Source organism: Eptatretus burgeri, chromosome 5 (genome assembly GCF_056783735.1).
Source record: "Eptatretus burgeri isolate ZD-2024b chromosome 5, Ebu_testis_v1, whole genome shotgun sequence".
In the NCBI taxonomy this organism is placed as follows: Eukaryota; Metazoa; Chordata; class Myxini; order Myxiniformes; family Myxinidae; genus Eptatretus; species Eptatretus burgeri.
In genome coordinates, this window is record NC_140965.1 from 63085625 (window position 1) to 63103307 (window position 17683).

General features: G+C 45.5%; 1 protein-coding gene across 3 annotated transcripts in view; it reads left to right on the plus strand.

Annotated features, from left to right (window-relative positions):
* EIF2A (eukaryotic translation initiation factor 2A) overlaps window positions 1-17683 on the plus strand; it is a 77089-nt gene that overhangs the window by 4189 nt on the left and 55217 nt on the right. The window contains exons 2-5 of one of the 3 annotated variants that reach the window (XM_085882047.1): window positions 649-718; window positions 8222-8436; window positions 17090-17164; window positions 17295-17413. In XM_085882047.1, coding sequence (XP_085738173.1) covers window positions 17103-17164; window positions 17295-17413 — 181 coding nt within the window. In that variant the 5' untranslated portion in view covers window positions 649-718; window positions 8222-8436; window positions 17090-17102. The remainder of the gene's footprint in view (window positions 1-648; window positions 719-8221; window positions 8437-17089; window positions 17165-17294; window positions 17414-17683) is intronic. The other 2 variants (XM_085882048.1, XM_085882046.1) reach the window with 2 other exon arrangements.

Below are 17683 nucleotides of genomic sequence, written 5' to 3' on the forward strand. Positions count from 1 at the left end.
TTAAGTTTTTTTGAAGTGCATGAGTATACAAATTCACTTTTATCGTATGGATTTTTCACCTTTGAGAGGTGGCCAAAAAACGATATGTGGCATTTTATTTGAAAAAGTTGTGGATTGATTTGGACAAAACCTGGTGGATGAGTTGGTTATGTGACGAGAACAAGCCGATTAGATTTTAGTTCAGGTCGGAATGCAGATCCGGCCTATCAGTGGGCCATACAAAATGTGAACTGTTCAGCCTGGCAGAGGTACACGCTCCAGAGTGCAGTTCGAGTTTTTAATTCGAGTTTGTGTTGTCCATAAAAGCCAAGGGACAGTTTTGGTCCACGACGAACTGTGAAGTTTGTTTGTTTATTCATTGTTTTAAAGCCTTTTTTTTTTAGACCATGGACAAATACATGTTGTATGTGGGATTTGAACTCGAATTCCCAGGCTAAGTTGCCATCCGTTCAAAGGAATATTGTTTGCAGGGTCACATGTTGCTCTTATTGGGGATCATTGTGCACCTTTTATGTTAGCAACATGACCGTGCACTGTGTCATTCCAGTATTGGCCACAAGAATTGAACCGATGAATGTTCCAACTTGGAAACCAATGTTGAATGGTTGCTTTGTTTCTATTTTTAATTTTTTTTTTAATTTTCTGCAGTGAGGGGCTCTGACGGGGTCTCCATGGTGAATGGTCCTCCTTCCTTTGATGAAAATGCAGATTTTAAACGGTAATTTTGTTTTTCTTTTTTTGCCTTGGACAGCAAAATATTGGCCTGTATAACAGCCATGTCTGTTTTTAAAAGTGGTAATCTTTTGAACTTGGAAAAAAAAATTTTTTTTTTTAAATGCTCATTCTCTTCTATGGAGTTGTCTGCTATGACCAACTTTAAACCCTTTCCCAAGGGTGGGTGTTGGAGCATGTTCTGGAGATCATCTTCCCTGATGTTGTTGTCTATCATACTTGCATCCTCTTTGTGTTTCTTAAACACTGCCCAATCACATCTCACCCAGTTTTCCAGACTTTCTGCCCTTACCCTTTAACATACTGTTGGACCTGCTATTCGTGGGCGATACGTTCCTGGAAAATGCAACAAATGTCGGCATTGTTTTATTACCTCCGCCACCAAATGTTGGAGGTTGTTTTCACTCATTTGTGTTTGTTTGCAGAATGTCTCAAAAAGTTTTGGATGGAGCCAGATGAAATTTTGTGGGAAGGTTCGGTGTGTGAAGAGGACGAACTGATTAGATTTTGGTGAAGATCCAGATCTGGATCTGACTACTAGAATTTAACTGATTTTTCACAATTGAGAGATCTGGCCAAAAATGATATATTGTTGTGGGCCGGATATCGGCGACGAGCGCGACCGCTAGATAGAGCAGTGGAGTCGGCTCCACCGAACACCCGAAATCTAGATCGTACCTCTTCGGAGAACCCCGAAGGTATGGGTCCCTTACAGGACCGTGAATCGTCAATAATTCAACCACGTGGGACAGGGTTATTTGCCAAACTTCAAAATACTGAGAGGCCCACGTGGCGAGCTACCGAGGAGTTCACACCCTTGACGGAGCTCGAACGGGACGAGCCGCTTCCGTGCTCGACCCGTGCGTAACCCGAGTGGATGGTTACCGAGGTCCCATTGGTCCAAATGCACAACTACAGCAGCAACGTCCTATTTAATCACCCAACATGCACCGTGCTAAACTAATGAAGGAAAGGATGAGGACGCGCTGAAATATTCAACAAATGGATATTTATTTACAATAGGTTGGGAAGGAACACATAAAGGGCAGAGTTAAACTGACTATAAATGATTCAAATTTACAAACAAGCACTTATACAGTCGCTACTTAAAAACGGACACACACACACACACACACACACACACACACACACACACACACACACACACACACACACACACAGACCCCAATGGTCTTTATTGAAGGCCTCCAGCTCGAGGACAGGTGAGCTCGAGACCAGAGCCTGTGCTTGGACCTGTCCACCTTGTGTGGTCTTCGACGATCCGGCTCGGCGGGACTCGAACCCGGAACACGATGCCGCTCCAAGCACCAGGAACCACGATCTCCAACCAGCCACGCACCCAATCGACCAAGGCGAAGATCAGAGGCGATGATGATCCAGCTCGGCGGGACTCAAACCCGCAACACGATGATGACCACCACAACCCCAAGACAACCAGGTGACAACCAAGACTACCAACAACCACCTCGATCATTTTACCACAATGACGACCTCCACCACCTCATTGGCCGGCGTGTCATGGGAAAATCGCTCTCTATGGCGGCCTCCACCCTCATTGGCCGGCGTGTCATGGGAAAATCGCCCTCTGAGGCGGCCTCCACACTCATTGGCCGGCGTGTCGTGGGAAAGTCGAACTCTGTGGCCTGAATGGACAAGGGGCACGCCCCTGCCTTCCTGGGCGGAGTCTCGATCTGAGGCTGGAAATCTCCGCCCACGTACGTGGTCGAATGCACGTAGACAATTGCATGCGTGTGAGGAAGCTAGGTGAAGGCGTGTTGTAAACTAATCTCTGCAGCACACATGTAATTCCCGTTAGACACAGGTAGGGTCCCTAACTATAAACACATACTTACCGAAATAACTAAGCGATGGGGACGGCTGTCTGTGTGTGCACAAGGCTTCCAAATTCGTAACAATATAACACGATATCTCAAAAAGTTGTGGACGGATTCGGATGAAACTTGGTGGACATGTTGGGTGTGTCGCATGATGGGGTGGGGTACACGGTGTAAACAAGATGGACACTACAGGGACTTTCAGGAAGTAAAACGGGTAATTTTTGAAGGAGGTTAGTTTGGGGCTGATTAATGGGGAAGATTTGAGATGGTGGTGAACAGCTGTTTTGAACACCTGGAGAGAGTGTGGGAGTTCGTTTCAGAGGCAGGAAAAAAGAGGAATGAAAGGGTGAAGGTGAGCAGTGATTCTTTATTTTGGCAGTTTCACCAGAAGAGGGTTTTCGGCAGACCTTTAGTGCCCTGTGGAAGTGCCTGGGTGGCAAGGCCAGAGAGGAGACTGCAGAAGACAGAACGACCACCGACCTGCCTGCGGTGAGAAACCCAATGACTCTGCTTCATCGCGGGAGATACCAATGATCCTAAAAGGCTTTGTTTTCACAGCATGAAGCCGAACTAGAGAAGGACGAATTACCACCCCAGAGGGGAGAGTATACTCCATCAGGCTGTGGATGAAGGTTGTGTATGTGGTTAAGAGCTTAAGTGTGCCAAGGAAGGGGTTTGTATGACAGAGAATGCCCAGTTGGCAACTAGCTTTGGAGGCCAGCTTGGAAATGTTGCTTTTCCTGGAAAGATAATTTCTGATCATGAAGCCCAAAAGCTTGAGTGAAAGGAGTTGTTCAAGGGGATTGTTTGGGGGGAGGGCAGACTTCCAGACAGTCCTTTCGGAGAGATGTGGTGAGATTGTGATTTCAAGATCGAAAGACATGTTCGAAGTGTTTGACCAGCTTGTGATTTTATCCAGGTCTACAGACTGAAGAGGCTGCTGTCTGCCGATCTGAGGGATGAGATGGTATGGCAGAGGGTGGAGTCAGCAAAGAGATAGAAGATTTTCAAGGGAGTCTGAGAGATCATTGATGAAAACCAGAAAAAGCACAGGGCCCAGAACACTGCCTTGAACTCCAGCCTGGACAGGAAGAGAGAATTCCATTTCGGGTCACACATTGACTGCGACATGAGTGGAGATTGCCTTAGATACCATTGGAGTTTGAGCAGTGTGGGGTATCGTATATCAGACTAGCATATGGAATACCAGACCGTATCGAAAGCTCGCATTCTGTCGAGGGAGATTGGTCTGATCTCACGTCTGGCATGGAGGACCTCTGTCCATTGTTGGGAAAGCAGGAGCAGCATGTCCAGGGTAGAGTTACCTGGTCTGAATTCAAATTGATAATCGGAAATCAAGCCATTGGAGAAGCGGGAGGATTTGATGTTTGAAGTGATGATTGATTCCATGATCTTGCTGATGATTGGGAGCAGGTTGATTGGTCTGTTGTTGCAGCGATCTGTTTTTGCACCTTTTTTGTTTTTTTTTTATGTAGAGCTGTAATGTTTGCTGATTTATTGGCAGATGAGCTTGAGCAAGTGAGGGTGAATAGAATAGAGAGAGGGTGAGCAAGAGCAGCAGAGCAGGTTTTTAGCGCATGTGGACTTGTCATCTGGATTGGTTGCAGAATCAGTTGAGGTTTGACAGCAAGCTCCACTCCTTGTCAGGGGAAAACGACACAGTCCAGGAACAGCTTGGTGCAATTGGGTAAAGTGGGTACAGAAAGAGATGGGTTTGGACAAAAGATTTCAAAGCAAACACAATTTAAGCATTCAGCCTTTTTGCGTGCAGTGTCAGCTGTGCAGTCATTTGAGGAAAGGGATGGATGGAGGGGGAATATGCATGAAACAGACTTGACCAGATGCCACCGGGATTTGGAGGAGGGAGACAGTTTTGAGAGTTCAGAATTGAGATGAGGAAGATGTTTCCTGGCTCTCCTGAGGGTAGACATACTTGTTCCGAGGTTGCCTTCAGTTGGGTTTGCCTTCCATAAAGCAAAGGCAAGTTGTTTGAGGTCGACTGCCTTGCTTCAAGCTTCAGTGTACCATTGGTGGGAGGAAAGGCAGGACAAATGAAGACAAGGTGGGATATATCTGTGCATGAGAGAACAAATTTATTTGAAAAAATTCCCAGGATGAGTTTGTCGGAGAGAGTAGAAATGGGAGACCAACCTAGAGGTTTGATGGCTGATTGAAGCCCCTGCCGGTCGTCCTGAGTGAAATGCCAGACTCGGCGCTTTGCTGGTTCTCTAATAATGGCCAGAGATGACCACTTTAACAAGCATATGGTCAGATTAACCGGTTAGAGCAGTAGAACAGCAGACATTAGCAGGGAAGTTGGTCAAAATGTAATCCATAAGTGATGGAATACCGTTGGTTGAGATCCGGGTCGGGAAGTTGACAGATTGTGTCAGTCCTAATGAGTCGCAGAAGTCCTTTGCTGAAGTGCCATGGCAGGCGAGTGGTACCCACACCCAGCCGGCTGTCATGATGTCAATTGAAGTCGTCACACATGAGGAAGAGAGAATTTGGATGGGAGTTGGTCCATGTTTTCGTTGAGCGAGATTCAAATGGAGTCGTCACTGTTTGGATGGTACAACACACATACAAACAAGAGGTGGGAATGGAGAGGAAGCCGTAGCCAGAGGTATTCCTGGGGTGTGGAGGAGTGAGGGCAGTGCATGGAGATTGGGGGATAGAGTTTTTTTTTTTAAATGGAGAGCATCTCTGCCCCCTGGACGAGGCTAAAGGTGTATGGTGAATACATTCACGATCAGTGGGATGGCCAAGAAGAGAAGGAAGAGGAAGCCTTGGGGTCCTTCAGCCTTGACAGGGAGAGGAGATGAAAGGGTTCTGTTGAGACCCATGTTGTCTCGGAGAGTGGGGTAAGTCAGTAATCCAAGAGATTTCAAGGTTTGCCTTGGATTCAATAGGCACAGATTGGAGAGCAAGGAAGGATGCCAAGCTATACATGTATGTATGTACAGTGAGGAGAACAAGTATTTGATACACTGCCGATTTTTGCAGGTTTTCCCACTTACAAAGCATGTAGAGGTCTGTAATTTTTATCAAAGGTACACTTCCACTGTGAAAGACGGAATCTAAAACAAAAATCCTGAAAATCACATTGTATGGTTTTTAAATAATTAATTTGCATTTTATTGCATGAAATAAGTATTTGATCACCAACCAACCAGTAAGAATTCCGGCTCTCACAGACCTGTTAGTTTTGTCTGAAAGAAGCCCTCCCATTCTCCACTCATTACCTGTATTAACTGCACCTGTTTGAACTCGTTATCTGCATAAAAGACACCTGTCCACACTCAATCAATCAGACTCCAACCTCTCCACAATGGGCAAGACCAGAGAGCTGTCTGAGGACATCAGGGACAAAATTGTAGACTTGCACAATGCTGGGATGGGCTACAGGACAATAGGTAAGCAGCTTGGTGAGAAGGCAGCAACTGTTGGTGCAATTATTAGAAAATGGAAGAAGTTCAAGATAACAGTCAATCTCCCTCGGTCTGGGGCTCCATGCAATATCTCACCTTGTGGAGCCTCAATGATCATGAGAAAGGTGAGGGATCAGCCCAGAACTACACGGCAGGACCTGGTCAATGACCTGAAGAAAGCTGGGACCACAGTATCAAAGAAAACCATAAGTAACACACTACGCCGTCATGGATTAAAATCCTGCAGCACACGCAAGGTCCCTCTGCTCAAGCCAGCGCATGTCCAGGCCCGTCTGAAGTTTGCCAATGACCATCTGGATGATCCAGAGGAGGAATGGGAGAAGGTCATGTGGTCTGATGAGACCAAAATAGAGCTTTTTGGTGTAAACTCCACTCGCCGTGTTTGGAGGAAGAAGAAGGATGAGTACAACCCCAAGAACACCATCCCAACCGTGAGGCATGGAGGTGGAAACATCATTCTTTGGGGATGCTTTTCTGCAAAGGGGGCAGGACTACTGCACCGCATTGAGGGGAGGATGGATGGGGCCATGTATCGTGAGATCTTGGCCAACAACCTCCTTCCCTCAACAAGAGCATTGAAGTTGGGGCGTGGCTGGGTCTTCCAGCATGACAACGACCCGAAACACACAGTCAGGGCAACGAAGGAGTGGCTCCGTAAGAAGCATCTCAAGGTCATGGAGTGGCCTTGCCAGTCTCCAGACCTGAACCCAAGAGAAAATCGTTGGACGGAGCTGAAAGTCTGTTGCCCAGCGACAGCCCCGAAACCTGAAGGATCTGGAGAAGATCTGTATGGAGGAGTGGGCCAAAATCCCTGCTGCAGTCTGTGCAAACCTGGTTAAGAACTACAGGTCTGATCTCTGTAATTGCAAACAAAGGTTTCTGTACCAAATATTAAGTTCTGTTTTTCTGATGTATCAAATACTTATTTCATGCAATAAAATGCAAATTAATTATTTAAAAAGCTTACAATGTGATTTTCAGGATTTTTGTTTTACATTCCGTCTCACAGTTGAAGTGTACCTATGATAAAAATTGCAGACCTCAACGTGCTTTGTAAGTGGGAACACCTGCAAAATCGGCAGTGTATCAAATACTTGTTCTGTAAAACTGCTTGCTTCCATGGCAATGGCACACAACATAGGGATCCCCAGGTTGTAATTTCATTCGTATTCATATAGTTAGTCCTCCCCTCATGTCTCGTGGGTAAATAGAAAGGATGTGTTGCGTGGGACTCGTAGTTGGGGCTAATAAATTATCTCTTCAATCCTCACTGACCTCCATTTTAACCCTTTCCTTCCAGCCGTTATTCAAAACATGCAAGTACGCACGCCACTCAATAGCATCTCTGGTGGGTTCACGCTGTGAGCATGTTCCACGTATTTGGATTACCAGCATCTCTGCCGACAATGCATCCTTCCTCGGGAGTTTGCATGTCAGTTTTTTTTCCAAACAAATATGCGTGCCAGTTCTCAACTGACACCTCACCATCTTCACCGCTACCGCCTCCCACACGTAGGAAAAATACTCATCATTCACACTCCTACCTTGCTGTAATTCACCATTCTAAATCGAGCGCCACACGGTGCCGGCCATTACCCTGGGTGCTGCATGGTGCTCAACCACGCTACAAGCACTTCAATTACTACCACATTTCACTGGAAATGTCCCGCGTGAGCGTCTTGCTCGATCGTCATTATAACCGCCCTCAACCAGTCATTAAACTATGGCGAACCTAAAGGGACGAAGAGGGGACGTGGGAAGGGTGATTCAAGACTTGATATGGCTCCTGATTGTGCATTGTGGCTCGTGGAGGAGCCCAAGGGTAGCATGAAGTCCGCTACCATTCCATGTCGGAATAACCATCAGTGCATGTTTTGGGGCCTGGTGCGTGCTCATGGAGCGTCCGGCCCCACATAAAGTGAGCTCCAAGCCGTGCCAAGGTTTGCAAGCTACTGTGCCGGTTTCCGGTCCAGAGCCTGGTGGGGCATGGCTAAGGCCGCTGTGGCCCAACAGGGGAGTGGGATTTGGGCCACAGCGTGTTTCTTTGCGGTCCTCGCCCCACCCTTCACTCGGGTCTTATAAAAAGGAGTGGTGCGGAGCCGTTTAGTAGTTGCTCGGCTGCTCTTTGCTCTTCTCTCCCTTCATTCTTGGCCACAGCCTGCTCGTGGGTACGAGTGCATCTCACTGCCTTGCCATCGTCGTGCTACTGCTATTGGAGCTACTGAACCGCGGAGCCGGACGGGGTCGCCATCCGGCCGTACACGGGCGGATCAGCGCGGAGCTCGAGGTGCCACGTGTCCCTGTGATCGAATGGGAAGGAAGAGATAACACACAGTACCACGAGGTGGGAACGCTCAGGCAGAGTGTCGGAGGTAAACCATTCGCACTTGGATATCTACATGGTTAGGATAGGGACTTTCCTTCTGGCACATCTATTCTACCATCTCTCTATACCCCCCTCCCCCCTCCCCCATCCCATCCACTGTGGACACAATAGCCTGATTGTTCATGGCGGGCTTGAACAAAGGAACAGAAATGCTGACGCGCATTCACATTTTCCTCTCGCATGACACCGCACACCTCATGTTGCAATAGATTGCACCTCCCACTCCCACATTTTGGACACCAGTATTCTTCCCAGCTGCCTCTCCCTAAGTGTTCTGGGTCGCGTTGGTCAACTGACCGTGCCAGGTATTTTGAGTACGCTTACCCTCCTCACCTTTCCTTTCGTGTGTGTCTGTCTGTCTCTGTCGAAGATATTCGGGATAACTCTGCTCTGTGTGCTTTTGTAAGATTGCTGTCTTGCCGCACCCCATTAATTCCTTGCTTTCCCTGCTGTACATACAATAAAACCCTTTTCACTGTGCCACATACCTTTCCTCGGTTTATGACCGTTTTTACAGCCATTTTTCCCTGCTATGCAGGGGTTGGGCTTTTCTTGAAGCAATGTTTTATGGCCAGATGCCCTTCCTGACGCCAACCCTGGTCGCCTCTTACGACACACAGGGATATGGTACACCTATTCTAACCGGGGCATACACCGGGACCAGTACACTGGTACTCACTTCGCTGACCTCCGAAGGATGACAGGCTGAGTCAACCCCCTGGTGTTAATTCAGCAGCCAACGGGGCTTGAACTCAGGACCCTGGGATCCCAAGCCACCACCCTAACCACTAAGCCAACACCAGGCTTCTTTCCTCGGTTTAGTTGTGAATAAATGCACTGTATAGAAATGTTCCCAGCTCGTTCTCGTGTTTTCTGTTATTGGTCCAGCATGGCCCGCACCCTAGCTTAAGCCTGTATCTCACTCGGCTGCGACAGCTCGCGACAAGTTGGAGACACAAAATTGCGATAAAATAGCAATAATTTTCACTGAGTACGTGCTGATTAGCAAGTACGTGCTGATTAGCACTAATTAGCAAGTACGTGCTGAGGTGTGTTCCCCGGTAATGACGCAACGTGACCTTTAGGTAAACGGTTTTAGACTGAGGACGCTAAGGCGCGTGGCCGAGTGATTGGCGTTCGCGGTAAATTAGCGACTCACCACGTCACGAAGGTGTATGCGTGCGACAGCCTGCGATTCTGTTGAGTCGGTGAGAACCTGAGGCAATCCACCCTTCATGGTCTCTCCTCCCCCCAACCCTGAGTTCGCAACTATGTGTATATGTATATATGTATCTATATACAGGGGGCTGCAAAAGTAGTTATACAGTAAGGATTATACCAGTATTATAATAGTGGTGCTAGGATTCATTTAACACTAGAATTCATTTAATTCATTAAAATCATTATTACCATTTTTAATATTTGCTTGTATAATCTATAAAATACGTTTTGTGCGCACGTTTTGTTTTTCATTACTGTATACCTACTTTTGCAGCCCCCTGTATGTATGTTTGTATGTGTGTCTCATATTGAGGATCTCCACCATTGTTGAGAGAGTAGAAGCAGCATGTCGGAGGTAGAGTGACCAGGTCTGAATCCAAATGGATGATCTAAGATGGGGCTTATGGAGAAGAGTCATGATTTTGTCAACTGCGATGATGGATTCCATGACCTTGCTGATGATGGGAAGTACAGGAATCTAATTGGGCTGTAGTTAAGTGGCTCTGTTTAACCCCCCTCTTTATGTAATGCTGTGATGGCTGATTTCCAATTTCCCAGGTGGATACGAGACAAGTCATGATGTTTATATAACTCGTACGTGCCCGTAAAAAAAAAAAAAAAAAAAAAAAAAAATTCAATAAATAAATATGCAAACCACGAGCAACAAACAACAACCACGCAGGCCGTTTCTTCGCTCTCGAGTGCCCGGACGTGCGTGGCCCGGAAGTTCGAATATGATTCGCAGTTATGATTATTCGCAATTTAGTTTTAATACCCAATTATTCAATTAGCGCCAACGTATTTTACCTTTTCGCAATGTCGTGGCAAGGAAAAACAAAAAGAGAAGAGAAGAGAGAGAGAAAAAAAATTTACTTCCTGGTTCGGAGCATACCAGCACTCTGATGTTCCCGAAATTTATGCACCGTCTAATATGAAAACGATCATAACTTGGGGCATTGTGTTTATCTATAAATGCGCATAAGAAATCGAGAAATTATTAGAATACACGAAGTCATCACTCTCCAGAAGCCCGTACGTTGTAACCCGTAATGGGTAACGCAGCTGAGCTTCCCTTCCCCATCGGCCACGCCCACGCAACAACGTGTCTTCCCATTGGTTTGGTAAATAAATGGCCATAACTTGGGAAGCACTTGTCCGATTCATATCAAACCTTGAAAAGGCACATCCTCAGGTCCCCAGCAATATATCTGGCAAGTTTCAATTAGATCGGACCAGAGGTTGTCGAGAAACAGCACGCACGCGCACGCGCACGCGCACGCGCACGCGCACGCGCACGCGCACGCGCACACGCACACGCACACGCACACGCACACGCACACGCACACGCACACGCACACGCACACGCACACACACACACACACACACACACACACACACCACTGCTGGAATTATAGATAGATGTAAGCCGAATATCACATTACTCGAGCACAGAACAAAGTCGAAGATAGCGCGACACGAAACCACAAACTCGGAAATAATATATAAGATGAGATGCATAATGAAGAAATATGGAACAAAATTTGACTATTAAAGGGTTAAAACCCTTTCCAAAGTGGAATCCTGCAACTGCTCGCCACATATAATATGTTTCCTCACAGGTTCAAAACATAACCATGGAGGTTTGGGGTCCATTTTGTAGTAGTATGCTGTATAGAATCAACATAATACCAAGACGGTGATTCAGCATGCGGTGGGAAGTAAGGGGTTAATTCAGTTTTACACCTTTTAGAAGTGGACATTCATACTATCTATCTATAATTCCAGCTGTGTGTGTGTGTGTGTGTGTGTGTGTGTGTGTGTGTGTGTGTGTGTGTGTGTGTGTGTGTGTGTGTGTGTGTGTGTGTGTGTGTGTGTGTGTGTGTGTGTGTGTGTCTCTGTGTGTGTGTGTGTGTGTGTGTCTCTGTGTGTGTGTGTGTGTCTCTGTGTGTGTGTGTGTGTGTGTGTCTCTGTGTGTGTGTGTGTGTCTGTGTGTGTGTGTGTGTGTGTGTGTGTGTGTGTGTCTCTGCCTGTCTCTGTGTCTGTGTGTGTCACCTCCGTTTCTCGACAACCGCCGGTCCGATCTGATTGAAACTTGCCAGGAATATTGCCGGGAACTCGCGGATGTGCCTTTTTAAGGTTTGATATTAATCGGATGAGCGGTTCCCAAGTTACGGCCATTTATCTGTAAACCATTGACAAGACACTGTGCTATGACATCACGAATGGCATCACAATTAATGTTTATTCATTTATTTATTTATTTTTTTTGCACGATTGACGTTACAATTCTTCTTCTTCATTTGGTATGACGTCACAATCGACGCTGGGGACCTGAGTATGTGCCTTTTCAAGGTTTGATATTGTTCTTCATCCGTTTCAGCTGTTTCCCAAGTGTTTACCAAGGTTTTAATTAATCCCAAGGTTTGAATTTTCCCAAGGGAAAGAGCTGTTTCCCAAGGGGTTGAAAGCTGTTTTTTCCCAAGCTTTGAATTCATTGTTGTGCTTGGTCGACATTTGTGAATACATTTACAGAGAGAGAAGCGAGAGAGGGGCGAGAGAGAGGGGGCGTCACAATTCAAGAGAGGGGGAGAGAGGAGGGGGCGAGAGAGGGGAGTGAGAGGGGGCGTCACAATTCAAGAGAGGGGGGTGAGAGGAGGGGGACAGGAGAGGGGGGTGAGAGTGGGGGCGAGAGAGAGGGGGCGTCACAATTTTTCTTCTTCGTTTGCTATGACGTCACAATTGATGCTGGGGACCTGAGTATGTTTCCCAAGTTATGGCTATTTATGATACGGTTGGTCCGATCTAATTGAAACAATGCCCCAATCTAGTCGTCGTTTACGAGAGCGAAGGAACGAAGCTGCACATACTGGAACGCACCTACGGGCCTGCACCTACGGGCCCGCACTAGTTCATTTAAAACTGGTCTTGTTTTGTTCTACCACTGGGGAGGGGTTACTCATTTTTTAGGGCCTTTTTCATGGGCTGGTCACTGCACTATGAAGCAATGGCTGGGATTAAGCTTGCTATCTGCAACCAATGATGAAATGGAAAAGATGGTGGTGACCATCAAATTTATTTTTAAATATTGGGGTAGGGGGGGTTCCTGTCCAAAGTGGTATTGCAATGATATTGCATTTTGGGCTCAGCATAAGTTTTTGAAGATTTATCAATAAAACTAGCACGACCTCGGGCCTCATTCTTTGCAGCTCTTTATTATTATTATTATTATTATTATTATTATTATTATTATTATTTTAATTTTTTTGTGATTTATTTTGAAATGAGATTGAGGTTTCCTTTTTCCCATCTTTATTTAACAGCTTGGTTTGAATCTCAGCAGCACAATCGTGACCTTTGTGTCTGTGCTTGACGCTCTTCACCGTAATGCATATCTTAACATTGATGTGGCAGTTGTATTTTGCCAAGAGATGAAGATTACACAACAAAGGAATCGCCATCTTTGGCTGTAAACTGAATATTATACCATTCCAATCTTTGGTATTTAGCATACCCGTTGATAGCCAAGTGGGTCTCTTCACAGAATTGTTTTGTTTTTTGTTAATTGTTATTTTGGTCTTGTAGCTTTGACATGTACTACGCGCAAGACAAACATTACTTGCACAAGGAGCAATAATGGTTAAATTAACATAGCATATCAGAAACAGAATTATGAACAATGTGTGCTGATGAAAATGCTTAGCAGGCCAATCCATAATCCTTGCTGAAGTATAACAAGGAGCTTTGATTCAGGGGGAGGCTATTCGGCTTACCATGTCTGTGCTACACCAGACCAGAAATCCGTCCCAGACCACAGATTGATTTGAATGGGATCGAAGGCAGGTGCCATGTATTTCTAAATAAAATAATATTTAAAATTAAAGTTAATATGAGTATCTTTAATGGAAGTGATTTGTAGGGTTATCATGCATGTATACTTGCAGCTCAGGATATTTAAAATTTTTTGGGCAGAGTATATTGAGATTGAAATCTGGAAGTTAATCAGATGTCGACCTTATTGACTATTGACATGAGATAAACCTGGGGAAACCTTTCTGCTTTCACCCGGGCTCTATTAAGATGACTAATAACATCACATATGGTTTCCAATAGAGGGGAAGAACATCCTGTAAGGCAGGGGTCGGGAACGTGTGGCTCGCGAGCCAGGTATGGCTCTTTTGATGATTGCATCTGGCTCGCAGATAAAATTGGAGTTTGAAACTTGGAAAGCCCAATATTTCTCGCAGAAGCTTTACCTATAGTTTGAATGGTGTCGTGCTTCATTCACGTGCAGGGCTGAACTTGGCAGAAGGAGAGAAGAAAAAACACCTCCGAATTGTCTGAAGTGGTTTTTGTTTCGTCCAGTCATGCGGCCGACGCGAGTAGTGATTTCGGTTCCTCCAATGACGTGCCGCCGCCGAGACGCGTCACGGAATTCATCTCGACCAATCACGCGCCACCGCTGAGGCGCCTCGTGATTTTGGTTCCTCCAATGACGTGCCGCCGCCGAGACGCGTCACGGAATTCATCTCGACCAATCACGCGCCACCGCTGAGGCGACTCGTGATTTCGGTTCCTCCAATGACGTGCCGCCGCCGAGACGCGTCACGGAATTCATCTCGACCAATCACGCGCCACCGCTGAGGCGACAGCATCCCAGAGTCGGCCGGCCGCGCCGCACCTCTCGAGTATGTCAGCCCGTGCGCAGGCCAGCCAGACTCACTTGGGTCAACATCTCCCTCTCTCTCATTTGCTCAAAGCTAACCCTTCGACGAAGAAGATGGCGAAAAGAAAAAAAGATGAGGAGTATCGTACATTTCAGGACGAATGGGCCGAAGAATTCGCCTTTGTGGAGAGAGCAGGTTCTGTGGTGTGTCTAATTTGCAATGACAAAATTGCATCGATGAAACGGTCGAATATAAAGCGGCACTTCGACACGCGCCATGCTACCTTTGCATCAAAATACCCTGTGGGAGACAGCAGAAAGAAAGCGTGCCTAGAGCTACTGAGCAGGGTGCAAGCCAGCCAGCAGCAACTCCGCGTATGGACCCGGCAAGGTGACTATAATTCCGCCAGCTTTGCTGGATCTTTAGCAATAGTGAGGAACGGAAAACCATTCACAGATGGCGAGTATGCAAAAACGTTCATGCTGGATGTCGCCAATGAACTTTTTGATGATCTTCCGAACAAAGACAAGATAATCAAACGGATACAAGACATGCCTCTGTCGGCAAGAACTGTTCATGATCGTACCATCATGATGGCAAACCAAGTGAAGGACATAAATACAGCGCCGTTCTTTTCCCTGGCTTTGGATGAGTCAACAGACGTAAGCCATTTGTCGCAGTTCAGTGTGATTGCAAGATATGCTGCTGGTGATACACTGCACGAAGAAAGTCTTGCTGTTCTGCCAATAAAAGGGTCCACAAGAGGTGAGTATTTATTCAAGTCTTTCATGGAGTTCGCTCAAGAAAAAAATCTACGAATGGATAAACTTATCTCGGTGTGTACTGATAGTGCTCCGTGTATGGTGGGGAAAAACAAAGGATTTGTGGCGCTTCTCCGTGAACATGAAAATAGACCCATCCTAAGTTTCCATTGCATTCTACACCAGGAGGCACTTTGTGCTCAGATGTGTGATGGGCAGCTTGGCGAAGTGATGTCGCTGGTCATTCGTGTGATCAACTTTATTGTTGCCCGAGCCTTAAATGCTCGCCAGTTTAAAACACTGCTGGATGAAGTTGGAAATAACTATCACGGTCTGCTTTTGCACAGCAATGTGCGTTGGTTGTCAAGAGGGAAGGTGCTTAGCCGTTTTGCGGCTTGCCTGAATGAAATCCGGACTTTCCTTGAAATGAAAGGGATTGAGCATCCTGAGCTAGCCGAAACTGAGTGGCTCCTCAAGTTTTACTATCTCGTGGATATGACTGAACATCTGAACGAGCTCAACGTGAAAATGCAAGGCATTGGAAATACAGTGTTATCCCTTCAACAAGCCGTGTTTGCTTTTGAAAACAAGCTGGAGCTCTTTATCATGGATCTTGAAACAGGTCGTTTACTACATTTTGAAAAACTGAGACAATTTAAAGATGCATGCACAGCAAGTGAGCCCACTCAAAACTTTGATCTCCACCAGTTAGCTGGCTTCACATCCAGTCTCCTACAGTCATTCAAAGCACGCTTTGGAGAATTTCGTGAGCACACTCGTCTTTTTAAGTTCATCACCCATCCAAACGAGTGTTCACTGAACACAGCCGACCTGAGTTACATTCCTGGTGTCTGTCAGAGATTTTGAAGCAGAAGTGGCTGACCTGAAGGCCTCAGACATGTGGGTGAATAAGTTCAAGTCACTGAATGAAGATTTGGAAAGAATCGCACGACAGAAAGCGGAGTTGGCGAGCAAGCACATGTGGACAGAAATGAAAAAACTTCAACCCGAAGACGAGCTGATTATCAAAACTTGGAACGCGCTTCCTGTCACATATCTCACACTGCAGCATGTGAGTATTGCTGTATTGACCTTGTTTGGATCTACGTATGCATGTGAGCAGTCATTCTCACATCTTAAAAACATCAAGTCCAACCTATGATCACGTCTAACGGATGAAAGCCTCAACGCTTGCATGAAGCTTAACCTCACCAAGTACCAACCAGACTACAAAGCCATCAGCAAATCCATGCAGCACCAGAAGTCCCATTAATGGTGAGTATTATAACAACATTATTTAAAAGAATAAATTCAGAGGCTTATTATACTCACATTTAGTTGAATTCAGTCTTAAAATATATTATATGGCTCTCACTGAAATAGATTTCCAAATATTTTGCTTTAATGGCTCTCTGAGTCAAAAACGTTCCCGACCCCTGCTGTAAGGCCTTTTTTATTATATATATATATATATAATCTCAACATGAGTGTCATGAGCACTCCACCGATCCCCATTGGACACAGTCCACACAAAAGCGTCGCCTCCAACACAGACGTTTCGGCCTGGTGACTCAAACAGACAAAGATTATCTAGTGTAGATTGTGTCCAGTGGGGATCGGCGAAGTGCTCGTCAGACTCCACAGTCTACATGTTTCGATTTTCCCACCGATGACATCATGTGCCTTCTGGTTGAATGGTTTGCATTAGCAGGAACAATCGTCTGGGCGGTTGTTCTGTGTGGATTATGCGGTTTTACCATGTGAGACATGATCCGTGGCTGCTCACCATAACAGTCAGGAGTATGTTTGTTTGTGTTTGTATAACTATGTGTTTATTTAATCAGTATTATTATATCGTATTTTATTTTTCAAAATGGATGATTGGCAGCAAGAGATGTTTCGGATGTATTTTCATCAGGGTCTGAACGTGGAGGTGTCATGCGAATTGGACTTTACAAAGAGTGTAATATGTGTTGTTGCAAATCTCTTACAGGGACTCGAGCAAAATGTGCAAGGTGATGGCATTTAGCCCTGATGGATCTCTCTTTGCTTGGTGTAATGGTGAGACGTGAGTACTGTACAACCCTAAAGCTCATTCTGCTTTTAATTTTCTGATGTATTATCCTTCTTTTCCTTTTCCTTTCCTTCCTTGGTTGTCTTGCTTTAGACAGCTCTATACTGTTCATCTCTTCATACAGAGTATCTGTGGTGTCTGTTCTGGATTTCAAGCCTGTGCAAAACCTACCTCTCCCTCGTGCTACTGGCCTCCATTTTTCCAGCAAAGGCACACATCTTGCCACGTGGTACCCCTACTTCAGTGCGTAATTACTCTGTCAACTTCTCTTAAAGCTGTTACTGCATTTTTGTCTTTTTAAAACATTTTATAAATTGCATATTATATTTTTGTTGTTGGTGTTGTTTTTGTTGTTGTTTGTTTGATATATATATATATATATATATATATATATATATATATATATATATATATTTTTTTTTTTCATTGTTTCAACTGTGCAGTTTCCAGTGGAGATGCATCCAGTTTGTTTTATCCATTGTGTCATGTTTGCAGGTTTTCACTTCATGACAT